General features: G+C 35.4%; 1 protein-coding gene across 1 annotated transcript in view; it reads right to left on the bottom strand.

The window, feature by feature from the left end:
• Positions 1 to 24,194, bottom strand: part of ROCK1 (Rho associated coiled-coil containing protein kinase 1) — a 135,618-nt gene that overhangs the window by 57,683 nt on the left and 53,741 nt on the right. The window contains exons 5-13 of the mRNA XM_008160185.3: positions 22,078 to 22,253; positions 21,156 to 21,240; positions 19,711 to 19,855; positions 19,244 to 19,382; positions 17,885 to 17,976; positions 15,094 to 15,253; positions 10,290 to 10,350; positions 5,373 to 5,461; positions 2,903 to 2,951 (exon numbers count right to left, since the gene is read on the bottom strand). Coding sequence (XP_008158407.3) covers positions 2,903 to 2,951; positions 5,373 to 5,461; positions 10,290 to 10,350; positions 15,094 to 15,253; positions 17,885 to 17,976; positions 19,244 to 19,382; positions 19,711 to 19,855; positions 21,156 to 21,240; positions 22,078 to 22,253 — 996 coding nt within the window. The remainder of the gene's footprint in view (positions 1 to 2,902; positions 2,952 to 5,372; positions 5,462 to 10,289; positions 10,351 to 15,093; positions 15,254 to 17,884; positions 17,977 to 19,243; positions 19,383 to 19,710; positions 19,856 to 21,155; positions 21,241 to 22,077; positions 22,254 to 24,194) is intronic.

Genomic DNA, 24,194 nt, shown 5'->3' with positions numbered 1-24,194 from the left:
TTTTAAATTTATTTTTTTGCTTCCTTATATTCCAAATCTTTGACTTGATTCTTGGTTTCATCTACTCTACTGTTGCTGATTCCCTAAAATTATTCTTCATTTCAGTTAGTATATCCTTCATTTCTGACAGGTTGTTTTTAAGGTGTCCATATCCTTTCATGCTGTTAAATTTCTAAGTTCATTGAGAATCCTTATACCTAGTGTTTTGAATTCCATAAGTTTGGTACCTATATTTTCTTCTATGTTTCGGGTCTTATATTTAGGTGTTTGGTCCATTTTGAATTAATTTTTGTATGTGGGGACAAACTGTAATCCAGTTTCATTCGTTTGCATGTGACTTTCCAGTTTTCTGGATCTTATTTAAGTCTTCTATGTTAACAGGTCTCTTCTGTCACAGTTCTGGTGGGATTAAGAGGTAATGCCTCCTTTTCCACTTGATTTTTATTGACACAGAGATTGAGGGGGCATGGGTCCTCATTACTGCTGGGAGGAAATGGAAGTTTTGGTACACCACTAGGTCTGCACTGATAACATGGCTGGGAGCTGGTGGGGGGGGGGGGGGGGGGGGCAGGCTTGTTATTTCAGTGTTGAAGGTTTAAACTGTACTTGACTTTTTCTGACACCACCCCAGCAGAGAGTGGGAGGGGTGCCTGTTGCTACTGAGTGAAAGTAAAAACCAAACTCCTCACATGGTTGCCAATGACTCTAACTGAGGAAGCGGGGGGAAGGCTTGTCACTTCTCAGGGGATATGAAAGTCCTTCCATTGGATATTCTGACACCACTGTGCCAGAGGGCTGAAAGTCTAGGCTTTTCACTCACCCTTTGCAGGTGGGGGTGGGGTTACATTTTTTATGTTGTATTTGGCTGACATGAGCAGTGATTATGTAAAAGTTTTCAGACTTGCTGGTCTGCCCCTTTCCTGGTCTGTTAGCTAGAGAGAGTGGCTTTTTTTTAATCTATGCTTGTTGGTTTTTCCAGATTGCTGACTTCTCCAGCAGCCAGTCTAGGATATGTGGAGCAAAAAGACAATCCGTAATATTTATTTCTGTGTAGTTTCTTGGAAACCAAGTCCTCTAGCTGGTCTATCTTCTCTTCAACATTCAGAATCATGTTTACATTTGTTTTATATTTAATGTCTAGGCTTTTAAGCTATACTTTGTAGGCAGAATAGGGGAAAGTACTTTCACGCCATCTTTCTAGAAGCAGACTACAGCAATCCATTGTTTGCAGTTTCACTTTCCATGGTTTCAATTAACTGCAATCAACTGAGGTCCAGAAATATTAAACTGAAAATTCCAGAAATAAACAATTTTTAAGTTTTCAACTGCACACCATTTTGATCAATGTGATGAAATCTCACACTGTACGCTCTATATTGCTCAGGATGTGAATCATTCCTTTGCCGAGTATCCATGCTGTCTGTATATGCTCCCCATCTTGGTTATCAAACTGAATGTCACAGTATCACGGTGCCCATGTTCAAATAACTCTTATTTTACTTAATAATGGCCCCAAAGCCCAAGAGTAGTGATGCTAGCAATTCAGATATGCCGAAGGGAAGTCATAAAATGCTTCAAGTGAAAAGGCATGCATATATAGAAAAAAACATAGTATACATAGGGTTCAATACTATTGGGTGTTTTAGGCATCCACTACGGGGTCTTGAAATATATTTCAGGCCTAGCTGGTTTGGCTCAGTGGATAGAGCGTTGGCCTGCGGACTGAAGGGTTACGGGTTTGATTCCGGTCAAGGGCACATGGCAGGGTTGTGGGTTCAATCCCCAGTAGGGAGTGTGCAGGAGGCAGCCGATCAATGATTCTCTCTCATCATTAATGTTTCTAACTCCCCCTTCCTATCCCTTCCTCTCTGAAATTAATAAAAATATATTAATCAAACAAAAACAAATAAAGAAATATATTTCAGCAGATAAGGTGGGGACAAATGTATTCTAACGTTATATTAAGATTTCCCTTTCTACCTTGAATTTGGAAGGCTGAATAACTTGAATCTAGCACACATTTCATTTCTAAAATACAAAGTTTATTTGTATTTTAGAAATGAAATGAAAAGTGGAGGATATACAAAAAAGGATTTCTTAACTATTTAGAGTCAAATAAATAGTACTAGGCTGGATATACAAAGACCAATGGCAAGTTGATAAAATATTATCTAAGTCTCCTCAGATGATTATATGGATACCCAAAGCTACAAATGAAGCCCCTCCCCGAAAAAAGCCACTATTCCTTAAGAGAAAATTAAGACAACACAAAAACTGTCAAAAAGATTACTTCTAAAATAATAAAGGAAGTCATCAATGAGAGGAAGGCTATACAGAGTACATGAGGTAAAAAGACATTTACAAGATGACAAAAAGGAAATGTATTACATATTCGCAAACAAACGTACGTACCATGAAATGTTTCACTAATAATAAAAACTGCTTGTTAGGTGACCATGGAAAACATAAATAATTTAAAAGTCAATGTATTTCCCACTTGAGCACATGAAATTATGTTAATGTCAGTCCTTTTGAAATTGTATTTTTTCCTCTTTCCTATTTGTTTCTTTCTGCTATGGCTGCAGATTCAATTTCTGATCTCTTGATTCTTTTGCTCCTTTCTCACTGAGTTTCAACTATTAAGAACAACTGAAGTAAAATTTTTGTGCTAAAACTTCAACACTGTTCTACAATAAAACAATAGCAAAATAAACTAAAGTATAATCTAATCTGCATCACTTGAAACTGCAGCTCCAATGTGAGGCTTTCATGATAATTTTCTGTATTTCAACCTATAAAGTTCAAATGTAATTTTCTCAGAAAACAAAACAATCTGAAAGAGTGGGGTAAACTCTCAAAAAGAAAACAAACTACTAATGATTAGAAAGCCAAAAGTACCTACCTCTTCATCCAATTCTTTCATTATTTTGTCTATTTTAATGTTTGAAGTTCTGTAAAAACAAAAGCAATATATATTAAAAATATGCTTATTTTTTATTAACCATGAGTAGAACTCTACATTTCTCACTTTTCCATTTAATTAAGATTTCTTAACTGTTTTTATGCTGTGTATCTCTTTGGCAGTCTGGTGAAGTCTACTGCCTTTTGTCCGAATAATATTTTTAGCATAAAATAAAATACAGAGGATTAAAAAAAAAGCCAAGATATTGAAATACAGTCATAAACTTTAAAAAAAATGTATGATTTAGTAATATGTGTGCTTCTTTGTTAACATATTAAACCACAAGAACTAGTGGCAGTAATTCAAAGTAGTAGTGAGCACAAATGATATTTAGAAATAACAATTGTATTATAAGAAAATATTTGTAATTTCTATTGGTAATAACAATTTCACCGCTACTGCAAATAAGTGTGGTTTCTTGCAGATGTTCATAAAGGAAATGCTAAATTTCACTTATAAGTTAGAGAAAATATTCACTTTTTCTCATCCAAGTTTAAAGACCTCGAATTCCATCCATGTTGCTTATGTTATTATACTTGATACTAAATAAAAATTAGCCATTTATCCTTTAATACAAAATAAAGTAAATGAAGGGAAAGGTAGCATATATAAATCAGTAATTATACTCACTAGCAACTTGAGCAAAAATTTGAGGTAAACTAAAAGTGTATTATCTCTATCAGAATTCATTTTCTTTGGCTCTAAACATAATTCTGAGCTTCAAATTTGCATATACAATATTTTACACGAATATCCCCTCAAATACCTCATTCAGCATTTCCAGAACTAAACTTACTCCCTCCTTGCTCTACACCCTTACCCACAATACTAATCTGTTTCTTCTCTAAGTGTCCCTAAGTAAAGGACACCACCTAGAAATCATCCTTGATTGATCTTCCTCCCTCATTCCCATTTAATTGAGTTAATAAATGTCAACTGCTGCCAACTAACCAGAGTTCTTTTTAAAAAGGAAATTTGAGCCCTGGCTGGTGTTCCCAGTGGTTAGAGCATTGGCCGCACACCAAAGGGTTCAATTCGGGTCATACCTGGGTTGCAGGCTCAATCCCTGGCCCTTGTGGGGCACACGCAGGAGACAACCAATTGATGTGTCTCTTCCACATGGATAGATGTTTTTGTTTCTCTCTCTCAAAATCAATGGAAAAAATATCCTCTGATGAGCATTAACAATAACAAAAAAAGTAAATTTGTTATATTTTTACTTCTATTTTCAAGTTGTTATTTTGTTTGTTTTTACTTATTAGTTATTAATAACTTTCAATGTTTTCTATCATGTTTAGGATAAAAATTACATTCATAATTTGTCATAAACAAAGTCATAAACAAAGTCCTCCAAGACTTTGTCATAAACAAAGTCCTCCAAGATCCAGATTCTGTTGACCTTCCTAGCCTCAACCTAGGCACCCACACACCTCACAGTTTCCTGTGATTACTGGCCACTCTGGCCATTCTTATTTCTTCCCCAAATTGATCCTCACCACCACCACTACCACTAGTTTGTCATTTGCCTTTTAATTTTGATTAATTATAGTATTTTTTGGATGTAGGAAGTTTTCAATATTTATGTAATAACATCTATTTATCTCCCAACCCCCACCATTTCCATATTTTATACTTAGAAATTAATTCCAAATCTCAGTATCAATTAATTACTTGCTTATATTCAAGTGCTTTTATTAAAAAAATGTTTGTATTATAAGCTTTGTTATTTATTCTATCAGAAATGGTATGCAGTGAGAATTTTACTTGTTTTCTCTTAATCCCAGTCACAAAATTGCCAGTTTTCCCAATTCTATTTGTTGCTTACTTTATCTCTGTATTTCATTTACTTAATATATCCACTAAAAATATAAGTATAAAAACTTATTGCTTGTAATTAATAAGTAACTCACCATTAAGATGATATTTAAAATAATCTTTCTACATTTTCATAAATATACACTTATCAAATTTAGACTCATAGGAAAAAAATTCTGAATTACTGCTCTAAAAAATCACAGTGGAAAAAAGAATGTCTGTATCAAAAATTTAATGAATTTTAATATTCAACAACATTTACATTTTAGAAAGCATCTTATTTAATGTAAACTAATTTGCTCTTTCAGCTACCTAATTAAAATGGGAGAGAAAAGCAATAAATCAGGCACTAAGTGAATCAACACTATATAGTTTTTTAATAAGACCATGAGGAGCAAATATAGTTTATATTCTGAGGAAAAGACAACTATAACTAATGCCAACATACATATTACTTTCCAATTCTAACCAAGACATTCTTCATTGAATGTATATTAGCACTTTACTTCTACTTTCAAGTGTTTACAGAGTGCAAGTTTTAAGTAAGCTTCGCTATACAACATTAAAATGTAAGAAACATATAGTTTATTCTCACCTGCACTTCTGCTCCATTTCATCTTTTAATTGCATTTCATTATGCAGTTGTTCTTCCAGCTTGTAAATTGTTTTTTGCAAACTTTCCTGCTTTAATTGAAAACAAAATAAAACTCATTCTACTAAGAATATTCATAGAGATTTTAAAAATAGCAAGTTTATGTTATCATTTTACACTGTTTACTCTTCCCTCCCCTCCCCCACCCCCCAACACCTACATATGTAAGGCACTGTGGCAGGTATTAGTAAAATAAAAATAAAAAAGATCTGGTCAATAGTTAAATAGTGGGGCATAGGAGAATGAGAGGGTGGAAAGAACCTACAATAAACCATGGACACATAAAAAATATTACAATATAATGTAGTAAATAATAATAAAATTATATATAAAATGTTATGAAGGAGAGAAGAGATCACATCCAATTCTTCCAGGAAGATGTAAAGTTTGAGGTGAGACCTAAAAAAATAAAAGATATTTACTAAGCAGAGAAGGTGACAGAAGGAAGATATTTTAGCCTTCCAAAAGTAGAGAGGCAGGAGAAAATATAATGTATTTGGGAAATAGAATTAAGTATAGGCAGAGCACATAACATAACGGAGAATGAATCACCTAAAATCTGAAAAGGTGAGTGGGACCATGATCCTTGTATGCAAAAATAGGCATTTGAAAAAAAGAAATGACATAGTACTGGCATTTTAGAAAGATCACTTCAGTAATAGCAAAGTGAATAGATTAGAAGGTAGAAAAATTTTAGACAAAGCAACCAGTTCCAGTATTTTCAGGTCTGATATAAGGCAGAGACTGTAGAAAGGAGAGGAGAAAATTGATAACGGTGTCAATTGGAAGATAGAATTTATAACCTAACACATGATTAGAAATAAGGACAGAGTACCATTACCAACGATAAGTAACGCAGTAACAATTGCTTGGGAAGGAATGGAGAGAGAAGAACTGTGAGTTAAGCTTTGACCTAGGTTGAGGTGCCTGAGAGATGTGCAGGAAGAGAAGTGCAGTCAGAGAGAGAGAGAGAGAGGGGGGGGTGGAGATTAAGTAAGGCCTGGAGCACAGAGGAACAAGCTGAACATGTATGAAATTACCTGAAAATGAACAGAGAGTCAAGATCAGAACCACCCTGAGAAACATCCTATCCTATATAATAAAATCCTAGGTGGCGTCACACCCTCACGTGACGCAAGTCGCCACAAGATGGCCACCACAAGATGGCTGTGCACACAGCGGAGATGGAGCCTGGTGGCCGCTCCATGCAGTGAGGCCTGGGGGTCCCATGGCTCTGTGCAGGGAGGAGGAGGCCCGTCCTGATGTCTCCGCCGCCTCACATGGAGGAGGCGGGTCACAGCAGGGGAGAGCAGTTGTGGGTGATCAGGCTGGCAGGGGAGAGCAGTTGGGGGCGACTAGGCCGGCAGGGTAGCAATTAGGTGTCAATCAGGCCAGCAGGGGAGCAGTTAGGGGGTGATCAGGCTGGCAGGCAGAAGCGGTCAGGGGCAATCAGACAAGCAGGTAGGCCAGTGGTTAGGAGCCAGAGGTCCCCGATTGTGAGAGGGATCCCAGATTGGAGAGGGTGCAAGCCGGGTTAAGGGACACCCCCCGTGCACAAATTTCATGCACCGGGCCTCTAGTTTAATAATAAAGGGGAGGAAAGAAGCAAAGGATATAGGAAAGGGGAAGAGAACCTGCAAAGTGGACTAAAAATAAAATCCAAAGAGGCAGGAAAAAAAAAAAAGAGAGAAAAGAAAGAATGGGAACATGAAAAAGTTATAAACTCTGCAAGTTCTAAGGAGGAGGAATTAGTACAAATACAGCAAAAAAGAAAAACAGGTATGGAATGAAAAGTATTCATTGTATTTGACAATCACAAAGTTATTCATTAGCATCTCTGCTAGAAGGCTTTCAAGGAAAAGTTGAAAATTAAATTAATTGCCTTTCATGTTTAGTTCTAGGCTAACAGAAATAGTAGGCACGCTAATGTTTTCTTTTCCTCTGTGATCTTACCAGAGCAAAATATAAAAGGTGGCAGCCACTGAAAGAACATATGGCAATCAGCACTGAATAAGATCAGCTACCCAAATTGAATATTCTTTGAATATTCCATTGAATATTCTTTGAAGTCCTGATGTACCACTAATCCTACAGATTAAGTAATACACTGAGAGATGGGTTACAGAAGCTCCTTACTGTCACTTTCCCCAGGTTAAAGGTGTTTAAATTTTAAAGATTTCTCAGCTCTTCTTAGCTATATAACTTGGCAAATAGCTCTATTGGGATGGAAATTTAAGAAAGATGACTCAAACAGTTAACAGGTGCTCACATAGTTCAATTCCCCTCTTCTCACTTTCCCTTCCCATCACATGTTCTCTTACATTTTGTTTTTTTAAAGAAACTCAAGATTCTTTTTTTTTTTAAATACATTTTTATTGATTTCAGAGAGGAAGGGAGAGGGAGAAAGAGATAGAAACATCAATGATGAGAGAGGATCACTGATCGTCTGCCTTCTGCACGCCCCCTACTGGGGAATGAGCCCGCAAACCCTGGCATGTGCCCTTGACCGGAATCGAACCCGGGACCCTTTGGTCCACAGGCTGACGCTCTATCCACTGAGCCAAACCAGTAGAGCTGTTCTCTTACATATAGGAGTTAATATATCAAGGAGAAAGAGGAGAATTATATCAGCTTATAAAAAATTATTGCTACCCACTCCCCTCCTCAGTTAAAATTATGTAGGCTATAGTACACAAAGAATTCAAAAAATGCTCTAAGGGTAGTCAGGTCATTATTTCTGATATTTATAAGAAAAGTCTGGTTTACCCAAAAGGGCCTTCTCAAATGTAGCTATGTAAGATTTTTACTTTAACCTCTATCTTCTGAATATGAGCTATATGAAAACAGAAAGGACTCATGTCTCCAATAGTTACATCCAGTCATTTTCAGTGGACAAGCCAGTAGTCATTCTCCATTGGCTCCTTCTCCCTTCTCTCGTTGAAGATCCATCCTCTGTCCCTTTTTGTCTTGAAATCTACACACTGGATTACCTGGGATTTTTCTGTTGCCCTATAATTTTAAGGTTATTTTCAGACTATGGGGAACACCAGCAGGAAATCAGAAGGTGGGAGAAATGAAGTAATATTCATTCTCCCCACACGCTTCTTACATTACTGTGGTTCTAGTAGTGTTCTATGTTCTATGCTCCTCTTTTACGATTCTACTAAAGACCCGGTGCACGAAATTCATGCATGGGTAGGGTCCCTAGGCCTGGCTGGCAATCAAGGCTGATCGGGGCCTTCCTTCTCCCAGCTGCTGGCTGGGGCCTGCCTTCATTCTGTGCTGCCTCCTCGTGGTCAACGCACATCACAGCAAACAGTCGAACTCCTGGTCGGTCGAACTCCCGAAAGGACAATTTGCATATTAGCCTTTTATTATATAGCATGCTTTCTCAGAGCTGTGGTAACAAGATTTGTCTCTCTTTGGCCCTTCAGACTAGGGGCAATGGCATCTCACTGCTAATCATCGGGTGCTTTAACACTCTGTATTTATTGCTCCCCTTGATCCTACTTATACCACTGTTAATAGTCCCTTTTTAAACCCCCTTCATTTAATAAATGAATAGACAAAATGTGGTTTATACATATCATAGAACATAATCAGCCTTAAAAATGAATAAAATTCTGTTACATGCTACAAAGATGAACCTGAGGACATTAGGCTAAGTGAAATAAACCAATCACAAAAAGTTAAGTATTATACACCAAGTGGTCAGATTATTATGATCTCTGAACACATAATAATCTGGCCACTCAGTGTATACCCTATATAATAAAAGGCTAATATGCAAATTGTCCCCTCGACCAGGAGTTCGACCAGCAGGCAGGCCGGCCAGCCAATCTCCCATGTCCCCTCCCCCTGGCCAGGTTGGCCGGACCCCACCCATGCACGAATTCATGCACCAGGCCTCTAATATATGTGTGTGTGTGTGTGTGTGTGTGTGTGTGTGTGTGTGTGTGTGTGTATACACACACTGAGTGGCCAGATTATTATGCGTTCAGAGATCATAATAATCTGGCCACTCAGTGTATGATTCCACTTATATGAGGTACCTAAAGTAGTTAAATTCATAGAGATAGACAGTAGAATAATAATTAAATAGGGGCATAAGGAAGGGACAATGGGGAGTTTAAAGGATAGAAAGTTTAAGTCTGGGATGAAGAAAAGGTTATGAAGATGGATGGTGGTGATGGTTGCACAACAATGGGAAGGTGCTTAATGCCACTGAATTATTCACTTAAAAATTGGTTAAAATGGTAAATTTTGTGTTATGTATATTATCACACACAAAATTCTCTTCATTTAAATTTTTCGAATGTGCCATCTATTTTCCTATTAAGACTCTTACCGATATATTGATTTGTCATAAATTCTTAATTTCAAGGGATTAGGAAGACCACGACTGTCTATCTGTGTAGCAATTTATAGTTTATTAACTGCCTCCACAGATAATATCCTATTAGATATTTAGGCAAGAAATCAAACTAGAGAGTAGACAGTAAGTAAAAAGTGCTATAAAAATTTAAATTCAGCCCTGGCCAGTGTGGCTCACTTGGTTGGAACATTGTCCCATACACCCAAAGGTGGCAGATTCGATTCCCAGTCAGGGAACATACCAAGGTTGCAGGTTTGATCCCCAGTCTGGGCATGCATGGGAGGCAACTAATGTCTAGGTCTCTCTCTGTCTCTCTCTGTCTGTCTGTCTTCCTCTAAAATAAATTAAAAACATATCCTCAGGTGAGGATTTAAAAAAAAATTCAGTTCACTAACTACATATTCAGAATATGTTTACTTAATATCATGCACACAAAATACATTATCTACAAGGCAACTTTTTTAAAAGAATAAGAAAATACCTACCAAGCTTTTATCCACATTGGAGCTAGTTCTGTTATCATTAGGATTTGCTGAAGATAAGTATCTGAAGGAACAAAGATTTTAAAATTAAACAAAACAAAAAATTCTTTAATGTCCAATAACAATTGATAACAAATACTACATTTTTATTTTTTATTCATTATTGTACTTGCTCTTTTTTTCAGATATATATATATATATTTTTATTAATGTCAGAGAGGAATGGAGAGCAAGAGAGAGAAAAACATCAATGATGAGAAAGTCATTGATCAGCTGCCTCCTGCATGCCCCACACTGGGGATCAAGCCTGCAACCCGAGCATGTGCTCTGACCAGAATTGAACCGTGACCTCCTGGTTCATAGGTTGACGTTCAACCACTGAGCCACGCCACCTGGGCCTTGCTCTGCTTTTTAAAAATTGAGTACAGGTAAGGTATTAATGCTGCTGCTGCCACTTCCCCTGCTACTTCCTCTGCCATGCTACAAACACTATTATTAATACTTCTATCACCACCACTATAGCCACTGCCTTGTTTAATCAGGAGAGCTTTCTCAAAAAGATATCAAATAGCTACAGTATACTGTACAGCTCTTATGGGGCAGTATTAATGTGCTAGATATTAATAGTAAAATAGAAGGTAATCAAATGTCCTTTAACTACTTTTAAATATATTTAACAGCCCTGGCCAGGTGGTTCAGGTGATTGGAGTGTCATCTTGTACACCAAAAGGTTGCAAATTTGATTCCTGATCAAGGCACATACCTAGGTTGCTGGCTCTATCCCCGGTAGGGACACATACTGGAGACAACTGATCAATATTCCTCTCTCACATCGATGTTTCTCTCTCTTTCTCTCCCTCCCTCTTCACTAAAGTCGCTAAATCAATAAAAATATATCCTTGGGTTAAGATTTAAAAAAACACAAAAACACATCATACCTAATAAAATGGGAATATGCAAATTACCATCACTCCGCTACGCCCACGATTGGGCCGGCCGGAGGCGCGGGGGGCGGGACTCAGGGTGGCTGATTGGCTGGCGGTAGGAGCGGGGGGGGGGGGCAGGGACTCGCGAGTCCCCGACCCCGCTCCTCCCGCTGGCTTAAACGGCCGGCACTGCTTCGGCCAGCGCTGCGGAAGACGCTGGTGGCGGAACTCGGTGTGGCCGATTGCGTGGCTGCTGGCACCAGTTTTCCGCCAGCAGCAGTTTTCCTCTGTCATTTTACGATCAGAGCGCCCGATCAGAGTGCCTCCCGATCGGAGTTCCTCTCCGGGTGGCTGATCGTGCTGGCAGGAGGTGCTCTGATCGGCGGGTGGCCAGAGGAAAACTGCTGCTGGCGGATAACTGGTGCCGGCAGCCAGGTGGAGGAAAAGTCTATTGCACGAAACTTCGTGCAACGGGCTCCTAGTATATTAATAGTGGTCTAAAACAGCAGGAAAATATGTCACTTCCTATGTTTTCCTTGAAAATTATTCCGATCAACTAGAGACTCAAATAATCAGAAGACAACTGGGACTATGCAGTAGACTGGTAGAGAAAAAGTCCCCTGAGAAAAATGACAAATTCTAGATGTAGTACAATTTAATTCCACTGACTATTAAGTAATTCAGAAATTCAGTGTGAGATTCTGCATTATGTAAATAGAAGTATATAGCAATGCCAGTAAAATATGAATTAGATAGGAGATAACACTCGTTGATCTCTAAGATGTCTTCTAAATTTAATATGCTATTAAATTTAATACAGTAAATTTTGTATTATGTATAAGCTGAAGTTGATATTTAGCTTTCTTCAAAATTAATAATGTTTCTTTGAATGCAGCACTGGAAATGTAAGAACACACCGGTATACATCCATTTATTCTTCTACTTCTTGCCTTATTTTCTTTTTCAAATTTCTTTTGCATATTATATTGTTGCTTTTATATAGAATTTGGTCATTTAGGTAACTTTTGTGAAAGAGATGGTAGATGATTAGAAATGTAGCTAAAAAGTTTAAGGCTATTTTTAAATCATTTTAAATTCAGATATACTTTAGTAATAAAGATCTCTGTCCTTAATAATTAAAAGTATGTTTAGGTTTCAGAAGCAACAATTTCAGAAGTTTTCTATTTTATGCCAGTAATTCAAAATTATATTTACATACTATATATTACAGTAAGGCTAATCAATAAGCAACCATCCCCTTGATCACTCACATAATACATAATTACCAAAAAATGCTATGCCACTCAATAAGATAATGGTACTTAAGACCAGAGTTCAATTTCTACTTTTCAGAACCTCAGAAGTTAGTTTGGGATATTAACATGAATACAAGGAAAAACCAGAGAACATAATCAAGTGTATGACAACACTGTACAATGTTTATCTAATTCAAAATTAGATAGTATAATGTTTATCTAATTCAAAATTAGCATTGTATAGATAAGCCTAAATAAAGTAATTAACTATTATGTAAGAATAGCCAAAAAACATGGGTCGTTGACATCAACATCTCGAATGTTTCAGAAACCAAGACAGAGAATAATTTATAAAACTACAAGAAATAAAAATTGAAAGGATACTTCAGCATAAACCACTTTAAAGCTTCTCTGAGTATTTATTTCAGTATAAAAGAGCTGTAGTATTATACTCATGAAGGGTTAGGAGGGAAAAAGAATTAAAACCTGGGACTTTTCTAAGGGCCAAAACTCAAGTACTACTTACCTGGCTGGTGATGCAACAAAAAGTATTCAATAATGTTTAACATTTGGGTTATTGGAAATAATTTCATAAGCCAGGATTAAATTGCCTTCTTGTTTCCTAAACTTGACCTGAATTAGCACTTATAAAAAAAGTTGACTAAAATGACAAGACACTTCACTTTAAAATAAGGTTAGCTTGTAATAACCTCAAATTTAATAAAAATACCTAATACCACTCTAATGGAGTATCATTTAATTAAAAAATGTATTTTTAAACATAAATTTAATAAATAGATTTAACACACCTAGTAAATGTTGCCATATAGTTCATTGTATATTGGTACAGCACTTTGTTCAGATTTCTGTGTAGCACTTACAACCTATATTATACAATCTTATCCATATCCTCGCTAGAATGTTAGCAGCTCAAGAGAAGATACTATATCTTATTCATCCTCTCCCTGTACCTTGATGCTTAGTACATACCTGACAAAGAGTAAGTTGTCAAACATGTCTGTTGAATGAATGAATAAATGCTCAGAAAAGTGAAATGATGTTAAATGTTTAACTTATATTTCAAGTCCATTTTTAAAAACTAAGGCTAACGTTAGTTCATACCATCCTATCTAATAATAGAGTAATATGCAAATTGACCGTACCTTCGCTACACCCACAAGCCACGCCCACCAACCACGCCCACCAGGAAACTGTTGCAGGGACGTTGGGGTGTGGCTGAGCCCAAGGCCGGGAAAGCCTCTGCCCGAGCGGAGAGCCTGCACAGATCGCAGGCAACGACCAGGGGGTCGGCTCCTACAATCCCTAGCAGGGACGCTGGGTGCGGCCAAGCCCAAGGTCAGGAAAGCCTGGGGCGGAGGCTTTCCCGGCCTTGGGCACCAGCGGGGAGCCTGCATGGATCGCAGGCAACGACCAGGGGGTCGGCTCCTAACGATCCGTAGCAGGGACGCTGGGTGCAGCTGAGCCAAGGCCGCTGCCCGGGGCCAAGCCCCGACCCTGAAAGAAGACAGATGGCGGTGGCCACAGCCAAGGCCTGGGTCCCCGGTGCAGGCAGAAAACTGGTACAGGCAGCCAGGTGAATGAAGGTCTATTGCACAAATCTTCGTGCAAATGGGCTGCTAGTCCTATATAATAAAAGGGTAATATGCAAACTGACCGAACGGCAGGACCACCAGTCGCTATGACGTGCACTGACCACCAGAGGGCAGACACTCAATGCAGGAGCTGCCCCTGGTGGTCAGTGTGCTCGCACAGGGGGAGCACTGCTCAGCCGGAAGCTCAGAAGCCAGGCTCACGGCTGGCGAACGCAGCAGCGGTGGCAGGAGCCTCTCCTGTCTCCATGGCAGCACTAAGCGGAGAACGGGCCTAAGCCGTCAGTCGAACATCCCTTGAGGGCTCCGGGGCTGAGGGAACCACCGAGTGCGCGAATCTCCTGCACCGGGCCTCTAGTTAATAATAAACACTGACTGCTTACTCCATGTAAAGCATTGTTCTAAGTGTATTGCTGTGTTTTGGTTTACATAACCTTTACAACAACTCTATGAGAGTAGTGTTATCATTATTATCATAATCATCATCCCTATTTCTGAGAAAATGGGGGCATAAAAGGTCAAAATCACTAGCCTAAAGTCACAGGGTCTTACATGTTGTAAGATATTATGAATTCATTTAGTGGTTTTGGGAAGGAATCACAATTTTCAAAGAACTAAAAATTATAGGCCTTTGGTAACATCAATATAGTGATGATAATGTAGAAAACTGTATGTTGTTCTAAATGTATTATAAAACCAGAACTCTTTGGATAACAATATTAACCATAATATTAGTATTAAAAGAAGCTTTTAACCTAGTAATTGCTATAACTTGAAGATATATAGTATATCATTCAAAAAAGAATTTCTGTAAAACAATATCCTGAACATGGACAAGTCTAAAAGAAATACGAAATACTAGAAAAATCATGCATTGCTAAAAATGATATATTTTAATGATATTTTATCTCTTTATATACCATTAAATCTACTTTAAACTTCTTCAGATAGTTTTTAGATACCCTAAGAAAATACAACAACACAAATTAGTACCTATCCCTAAAATCATACTTACCTACGATTGCTATAATATGTAAATCCTACAAAAGGTAGTTGATTGCCAACAAAAGCTTTAGGTATAGGGAATGTTTCCTCATCTCCTTTATCTTCTTCCAAGTCATCAAAGTTACTTGTATCAATGTCACTACTTAAATCAGGTACAACTGGTGCTACAGCTAAAAATAAAAACAAAATTAGCAAAATTTAACTGCCAACTAGTTGTTGATTCTCCACATTTCTAGTCTGTATAATTCTAAATAGTGAAAATCTTTAAGTGGTACATGATATTCCAGAAGACCAAAGGCTTTGGAGTCAAACAGACTTAGATATGAATCCTGGCATTGTCATTGACTAGTGTGACCTATATAGCCTAGTTATTTAGGTCTTTTCAATTTTTCTGCTTTCTGTCTTTAATCCCACACCTGTCATTTCTTTATTTCTAACTCAAATTATTAGAAAAAGTAACTTTATAAACTTAATACTTTGTACCTATAAATTAAGAGTGAATAAGATCAGAAAGCTCATAGAAATCTGCCAAAACCCTGCTCCCACACCACCAAGGAACAGATGGTAAAGATTAATTATCTTGTAACTTATATCTAAGTGGTAAAACTATCAAAAGAACTATTATTTGTATAAGTTAAGCAATTTTGCCAACAAAAATTAGAGAGCTGAAAACAATTAAAACTGTTATATAACTTTTAAAAACTTAGCAGGTCAGAAAGGTCAGTTTGAAAAGTATTCTTGGTATTTTAGAGGTGGGAAGTGAAAGGGGTAGGAAGAAAGAAAGAGAAGAAAAGAACAATTAAAGTCTATAGTCTAATTTTTCTTTATTTTTTTTAAATAACCACAAAATAGGAGTTATTAGGATTAGGAAAAACTATTAAAATGTTTGCAAGTATGTTAAATCTAAGTATATGATAGCAAAACCATAGATAACATTATGGAGCTTAAAAAAATATAAAAATGATAATACTAACAATTATATAATTACAGAAATTCTTTAAATATAAAATTATTTTTATTTAAGTCAATGAAGTAATTCACTTTACCCGTTTTCATAACTATAAACAGTTATATTAAAGAGGTACAACAATATTATAAAATGCTATTGATTTGGACCCCTCAATTCCACTAGACTGAGCTACACAAGGTAAAGAACATTTGTTGATAACTCTGTTTTCCTAGTGCCTGAAATAAAATAGTGCTCAGCACATAGATGTTCAATATTTGTTGATTAAATTACCTCCCCTCCTAATTAATGATCAGCTTTTCTATACACAAAAGGAAATGATGTCCTCCTTACTTTTTAGAGTCATTTATTATGCGGTTATTCTAGTTATTAATGCACTGTTTCACTTTGAAAAGGAATTTAAAGCAATACAAAGACACTTTGTATTTCTCCAGTCCCCTTTTAAATTTCCTTAAGTTTTATAAACATATTTGTATGTTTTCAGCCTTCTAAAACATTACTAAGTGTAACTTGAATAAAAACATAGAGCTTTTCAATTCAACCATTCACCACCTCACTAGCTACTCATCTCTCTGTCTTGCAAGTTTCTCATGCAACATGAAGGCAACAACCATGTCACATTTACTTGTGAGGAGGAGGAAGTTCCTTACTTCCCAGTGTATAAGTATTAATAAGTTTTCTCAAGGTCAAGCTGCTTCTGTAGCTTGTCCAGATAGCAGGTCATTCAATGTCATTCTGTCTAGTGATATAATTTCTTAATTCCCACAAGAATTTATTTCTCCTTTTCTCTTCTCACTCAATTTTAAAGCTTAGTGCAATACATACACAGTACTCAAACACAATATAACTATTTCTTTTAAAATATTTGATAACTAGAATACTTCACGAATTTTGGCAAATATACACAATTTATTTCTTCAAATTTAATAAGATTTTTCTCCCCTGAAAGTCTCAACTAGATAGGCAGTCCTTAAGACAAATACCTAATTTGTAACTGTTCCTAAAATCACACAGCTGAGTTCATTTCCATTATTACTGTTCCTTGTTATTACTATGGTAGGAATGAGGGGCTGATATACAATATCAATTCTTTGACAAATAAAAGGGAAGAAAGTTCCTGAGACTTTAACAGTGGAAAGATAAATTCTTGGCCTCCCAAAGCCACAAAGATGATGGGAACTTTGGCGCCATTATAATTTTTATTGAGCTATGTTGAACTAGGTTTTCTGTGAACAATCATATAGTTTTAACTTTTTTTAAAATAGGGAAATGTCCTAAACTGACTGAAAATGAACTTCTCGAATACTACATATTTTTATTTGTGAATTGCAAGCTTCAAGCCTACTGGAATCAAGTATATATAATTTCCTATATCCTTACACAAATTAATATTCTACTAACATATATTAATAATAGAACCTTGTATTTTATGTTAGGTTTAAGTAAAAATAAGAGAATACCTGGTATTTTCACAAGAAATATATTTTAATTTAATTAACCCTTATTTTTTGACTCTCCCACAATGAGATACTAATGTCTAAAACAAAGAGCAATTCAACCAAGTTCAAAATCAAATTGTGACTGCTGAGCCCAACTCCATTACATGTATATAATATTTCATTTTGTTATCTTGAGTGTAATGTAAAAGAAGTAGCAGTACAATTTTCCCAATACTATCAAATATTCTCTCTTTAACTAAGTTAGGACAATACCCATACTGCATCTGTGTACTTTAGATTTTCATTAGCTATACACAATATATTAGCAAGGCAGTTTGAACAGACTACCATTACTTTCAAGTATTCACTGTGATATGCAAGAAAAATTAACTTACTGTCTCGAAGTGTTTCCCAAGCCCACTGATCATTTTTGAAGAAGAGATGTCGTTTGATTTCTTCGACACCATTTCGCCCTAATCTCACCTCTCTGAATAAAGAAGGAAGGAGAAAAGTTATTAATAATTTAAGATATTATTATCATCTGTCTAGATTTATTTGTGAGCATAATGTCAAATCTACACAGGATAAATACCAGTATAGGTCTAAGTCACCCTAAAATTATTCTGACTGTCAGCATAATTTTCAGCTTAAATAAAAAAAGTTGAAGGCTGAGAATACTAAAGAATTTTTTAAAGAAAACAACACATATTTGTTGATACTACATGATTTCACCCTGCTTCATAAGAATAAATAAAACAGTAAATTTTCTTGATAGCTTTTTAAAACAGTGGTAGTTATACATTTTTTGCAACCAACAACTTTACTTCACACCAGAAGCTAACAAAAATTCAGAAAGGCATTTTAAATTTTAAATTTCCATTTTATAATCTATTACTAGTAATTATTTCTGACCAATCAAAAACAAATAACAATTAATTCTTGACATTTCTGTTACTTTTAGAGCTTTACTGAGACAAGTTAATGATTCTGGCCTCTTCAGTGAACACATAATGTTTAAAAATGTGCCTTTAACTGATTTGAAAAGAGGAACTCAGCAACTTTTGTTCTCCAGAAGAGTACTTATAAACAATAAGAATACCCTGAATTCCATTTTTTTTTCAGGAGTTAAAAGGTAAATTGTTTTAGATATGTGATACTTTTTAAAGAAGTTTTCAATGACTCTCTCAGACTGAACTAGAGGACCTCGCCATGATTCTATGGCACACACTATTTAATTCAGAGTACCTATCTCTCTGTACAATAAGTGTCTCATTTGCTTGTCTATTTTCCCCAAAGGACTATGAGGTAGTGGAGAACAGTGGCTGTGTATCTTGTTCATTTCTATACCCCAAGCACCTAACACACAGCACACCACCTATATTTACAACACCTATATTTACATAAAGATGCACTTTATTTCAGAGATGTTAACATGTTTAAAAAAATCTCAGGCTCAATAAAATTACCATCATTTTTATACTTAACCAAGTTAAAAATTTAACAATGAAAAACAAAAAATCATCTGGTCTAGCCATTAGAAAAGAATTGTATTTCAGTTTCTTAGGTAAAGAAAGTGAGTTGAGACCCAAAAAAGGCATCCGGAAAATCATAAAACTATATTAGGTTTCACTGTCATGAATTATTTTGGGAATGATAGCATTTTTATTCCAAAACATCAAACATAGGTACTCAGATACAGACCTTTAAAATTGAGCGGCAAAATAAGAAGTAAACTCAATGTTAAAATTATTTACCTATCAGTAAGGAAGGCACAAATAAGATTTTTTGCTTCTTTTGATATATCATTATCATCAGGGAAGGTAAGTGAATTTTTATGGTTCATTATCTTACTGTAAGTTCCAACCAGAGAATCTGCATAAAAAGGTGTATCACCTGAAAAATTGACAAGGAAAATAAAAGCACAATAAGACACATTAAAAAAAATCAGTTTCAAAGGAAGACTCACTGCTACCTGTTTAAAGATTTATTAAGTATACATAAACTAAAAACATACACTTTATATGTAAAAAGAAATCCATAAAGTTGCTTTCATCTTCTAAATAGTTTTTAAAAACACACACACAAAGGTTTGGATCACTTTGTTTCCTATAAACAAAATCAACATGGCTTAATGTAGTAAGCATTGTAGTAGACAAAAAATTAAGTGGTAAATATTGGGATAAACAACTATATCAGAGGTACACAAAATTCTTTTACTTACCTACAAGCATTTCATACAAAAATACCCCAACTGACCACCAGTCACATTCTCGTCCATAATAACCATCACCACCTTGAGATTTTAATACTTCAGGGGAAATATAATCAGGTGTTCCAACTGCTGTGTCACATCGTACCATACCTTCCTAAAATGAATTGCAGGTCAAATTTTGATTAGGATACAAAGTCTCAATTATTTACAATGACATATAATCTGTAGAACTCAAAATCGTTGGGCTATAAAATATCGTATCAAAATATAATGCAAATTTAACAAAAATTAACAAATACCTTAATCATATATACTTATTATGTACACAGTATATTCATGTGTGTGTATACATAAGTGATTTTTATTTTGTAATAATACAAGACACACTGCCAACATTTATTATCCCCCAGTTGTGCCAATATAATAATCCCATCTTAACCACCGAGAGCAAGTATATTAATCAATGCAAACAGACTGAGGGGCCAATAAGATGAATCATTTGATAATAATAATATATAAATGCTAATTTAATTATTTTTACTAAAATAGCTGTTCAAGGACCGGGAGAGCTCTGGAAGAGGTTAATGGGAAAAGGGGAACCTATGTAATACTTTCAACAATAAAGATTAAAAAAATAAAATGAAATAGCTGTTCAATTTAACAATGCTTGAAACTGAAGAAAACATAAGAATCAAGTGTACAATTATAAAATGGGAAAGCATGGGAAAAGGGCATAATAGTGTTAAGCACAGTGAAAATTGAATATGCATTTTAACTGTCAAAAACAAACAAACAACTATTCATATCTGTTACTTATTTTAGCTGGCATTAATGCAATAGAATTATAATTAAATGTTCACACAAAAGTTCTCATGTAGTGTTTCCTTCTAACCAATAATTTTCCATTTAAAATAATAAATACAACTTCCTGGATATTGTTCTGTGATAAGTTTCAAAGAATATAAACTGTTTCAACTGAAAATAAAGCAGCATATCTGCTACTTCAGCTATACATGTTATTATATAAACTGAGAATGGGTATCTTTTAAGATTGACTCCCAAAAATGTTAATAGGAGGTTAAGTAAAACATTGAAAGGCTAAGTAAAATACTAAAAATACACACATTATTGAAATCTAATATTTATGAAACTAATTTTAACACTGGCATTAGTATTTAGGGACTATTTCCATTTCTAGTTACCAGTAGTTTACTAGAGAGTTATTATAAAGGATTTAGTAAATCTGGCAATCTACACTTACCCTAAATAGAGAGTAAAAAAATAAATCACAAGTTACTAATACAACACTGCAATTGTAGCATCTATTTCAACAAATGAGACAGGTCACATCAATTTTGTATAAGTTCAGCTATGGTTAGTAAATTCTTATAACATCTTCTAAAAAGCATCTGTCTTGAATTAGCAAAAACTAAATTAAAATGTAATTATTTAACCTTATTCATCTTCATACAAGTACCAAAATCAGCTAACTTCAAATGTCCAGATTTATCCAGCAGCATGTTATCAGGCTTCACATCTCTGAGGGGGGGAAATAAAAAGAGCATTTCTGAAATAGATCAGATACTGATAAAAATTATATGAGGCAGTTATTTTAGGCTATTTCTCCTCATTCAATGTAGATATGGCACTTTTGACCTGTATATGTTCTCTATCCACATGTAGAAATTAAACTTCAGCAAGGAAAGTTCATTATATGTTAATGCCTCAGAAGAAGACATATGTAGAGTCTGATTCTTCCAGAGGGAGTGGAAGTAGGATCAAATCATTTGAGAGAATAACCATAAAAAATGTACCATTTAGACATAAAAAGTAATTGAAACACACGTCTCAACATAAGCACATAAATAATTTCAGGACAGGATCTATGTCACTTTAATTTTGTATCCTTGGAACTTAGCATAGCAACTGCATGATGAATTCAAATGGTGTTTGCAGAACAAAAAATTATTATTCTAACAAATATAATATATTCACTAATTAAAAGCAAATTAATCTGTATTTTAAAAATTTGTACATAAAAACGAATCAAAAGAAAATTAATATTTTATTAAAAACAAAAACTGTTTAACACTCTGGCACAAACTTCAGAAAACCAGCTTACAATTTTTACTGTTCAGAACACCAAATAAAAACTGTATGATCAGATTAAAAGGTAGCAAAAAATACACTTATATAAACATTAAACTGAAATGTTAAAACTACAAATTTCAAAGTTTTAAGTTCTGGAATACCACTCATGTCTACAGACGGAAAATAGGTGGATTTAGAATGGGAAATGTTTAATTGAATAAAGTTTATGTATTTTCAGCTTCTCTCTTCAACAAATGAGAAAATTTAAAGCATTTTTATCTTTACCTATGAATAAAACCCATGGAATGGATTGCATCCAATGCAAGAACTACTTCTGCAGTATAGAATCGTGCCCATTTTTCAGGCACATCATAGTTGCTCATTAAGTTTACAAGATCTCCACCAGGCATGTATTCCATCACCATGTAGAGATAACGATCATCTTGGAATGCATAAAAAAGCTATACAAATACAAAAAACAATTCATTAAGATTAAGCAAAATTGTTTCATTTAAAATTTGCAAAAATAATAATAAAATATTTAATTAAAATAGTCAAATGGCAGGAGTTGTAGTAATCTTTAAAAACAGAAACGAACACAAACATAAACACCACAAAGACCCTTGCATATGCAAAGGAACTGTTAACAGTGATTATTTCTGAGGATTTATGTGGAGACTTTTTAATCTATATTTCTTCTGTTAAAAATTTTATTGATTGATTTGAGAGAGAAAAGGAATGAGGGAAGGAGGAAGGGAGAGAGAGAGAGAGAGAGAGACAGACATTGATTTGTTGTTCCACTCATTCATGCACTCATTGGTTGATTCTTGTATGTGCCCTGACTGGGGATGAAACCCGCAACAACCTTGGACAATGTTCCAACCAATGAGCAACCCGGCCAGGGAAATACATATATCTATACTAAATGAATTTTTTATACTGAGAATTAAAAATTATAATAGTTTCATACAAGTCTCCTAAGCAAAAAAATAGTTTGGCTATAATTTAAATTGTGCTTTAGTGAGGTTTACTGTTTGATTTATATCAAAATCACAATTCTCAAAAAGTCTCAGCTGTCCCTTATTAGCTGTGTGACTGGGCAATTTACTTAACCTCCCTGAGTCTCTGTCACTATAATCCTTTCAAGAAGAATGTAAGGGCCGAAACCGGTTTGGCTCAGTGGATAGAGCGTCGGCCTGCGGACTGAAGGGTCCCAGGTTCGATTCCGGTCAAGGGCATGTACCTTGGTTGCGGGCACATCCCCAGTGGGGGGTGTGCAAGAGGCAGCTGATCAATGTTTCGCTCTCATCCATGTTTCTAACTCTCTATCCCTCTCTCTTCCTCTCTGTAAAAAATCAATAAAATATATATTAAAAAAAAAAAAAGAATGTAAGGGACTGTATCTTGTTTGACTTTTATATTTGCTGCTCAGTTAGCATCTGGATGTCTGGCAATCAGTGAGTCCTTAATACATGTCTAATGAATAAAGCATAAATTAATCTATAAATTAGGACTGTACCTAATAGGGATTAACTGCCTTTCAGAGTTGTTTTAAAAATTAGTGAAAATAAGCACTTAATACAGCAGATGCTCTGTAAATGATAGCAGTCAACAGGAGGACAAGTAATAACTAACAAAGAAACAGTAAGAGGCAGCAGCTAGAGTCAAAGCAGGAAGAGTAAATTCCATTGATAATGAAATTGGCAAGAAAGCCAGGCATAAATGCACTTATTATGTAACCAGGATTGAAGATAGAAAAAAAGAGCACATTTACAAAAGAACATTTAAGTAATCATAAGATTAGAATCCAACTAACATGAATAAAATAAACCCAAGAGAAAAATATACCTAATTTACCTAGACACTTATATAAAAAATCTTCTGTTTCAATTTCAGATTTAGTTATTTTTAAATGTTTTTACTGACTTTTAGAGAGAGAAGAAAGGAGAGGGAGAGAAAGAGAAACATCAATTAATCAGCTGCCTCCTGCTGGGGATTGAGCCCACAACTGGGTATGTGCCCTGACCAGGCAACCTCCTGGTGCATACATAGGTCGATGCTCAACCACTGGATGGGCCCCAGATTTAGTTCTTTTCATTAAAATATATATATTGGAGCCCTAGCCAGTTTGGCTCAGTGGATAGAGTATCGGACCGAAGGGCCCTGGGTTCGAGTCCGATCAAGGCTCGTGCAGGAGGCAACCAATCAATGTATTTCTCTCACATTGATATTTCTGTCTTTCCCTCTCTCTTCCCTCTCTCTAAAAATCAATGGAAAAATATCCTCAGATGAGGATTAAAGTAAATAAATAAATAAATAAATAAATAAATAAATAAATAAATAAATAAATGGGGAAGATAAGAAACTAAGTGGCATTTCATGGCTACCCGAGATATAAATTG

This window comes from Eptesicus fuscus, chromosome 12 (genome assembly GCF_027574615.1).
Source record: "Eptesicus fuscus isolate TK198812 chromosome 12, DD_ASM_mEF_20220401, whole genome shotgun sequence".
Classification (NCBI taxonomy): Eukaryota; Metazoa; Chordata; class Mammalia; order Chiroptera; family Vespertilionidae; genus Eptesicus; species Eptesicus fuscus.
The sequence above is the reverse complement of the archived record's forward strand: the minus strand, read 5'-3'. Positions and strand labels throughout refer to the sequence as shown.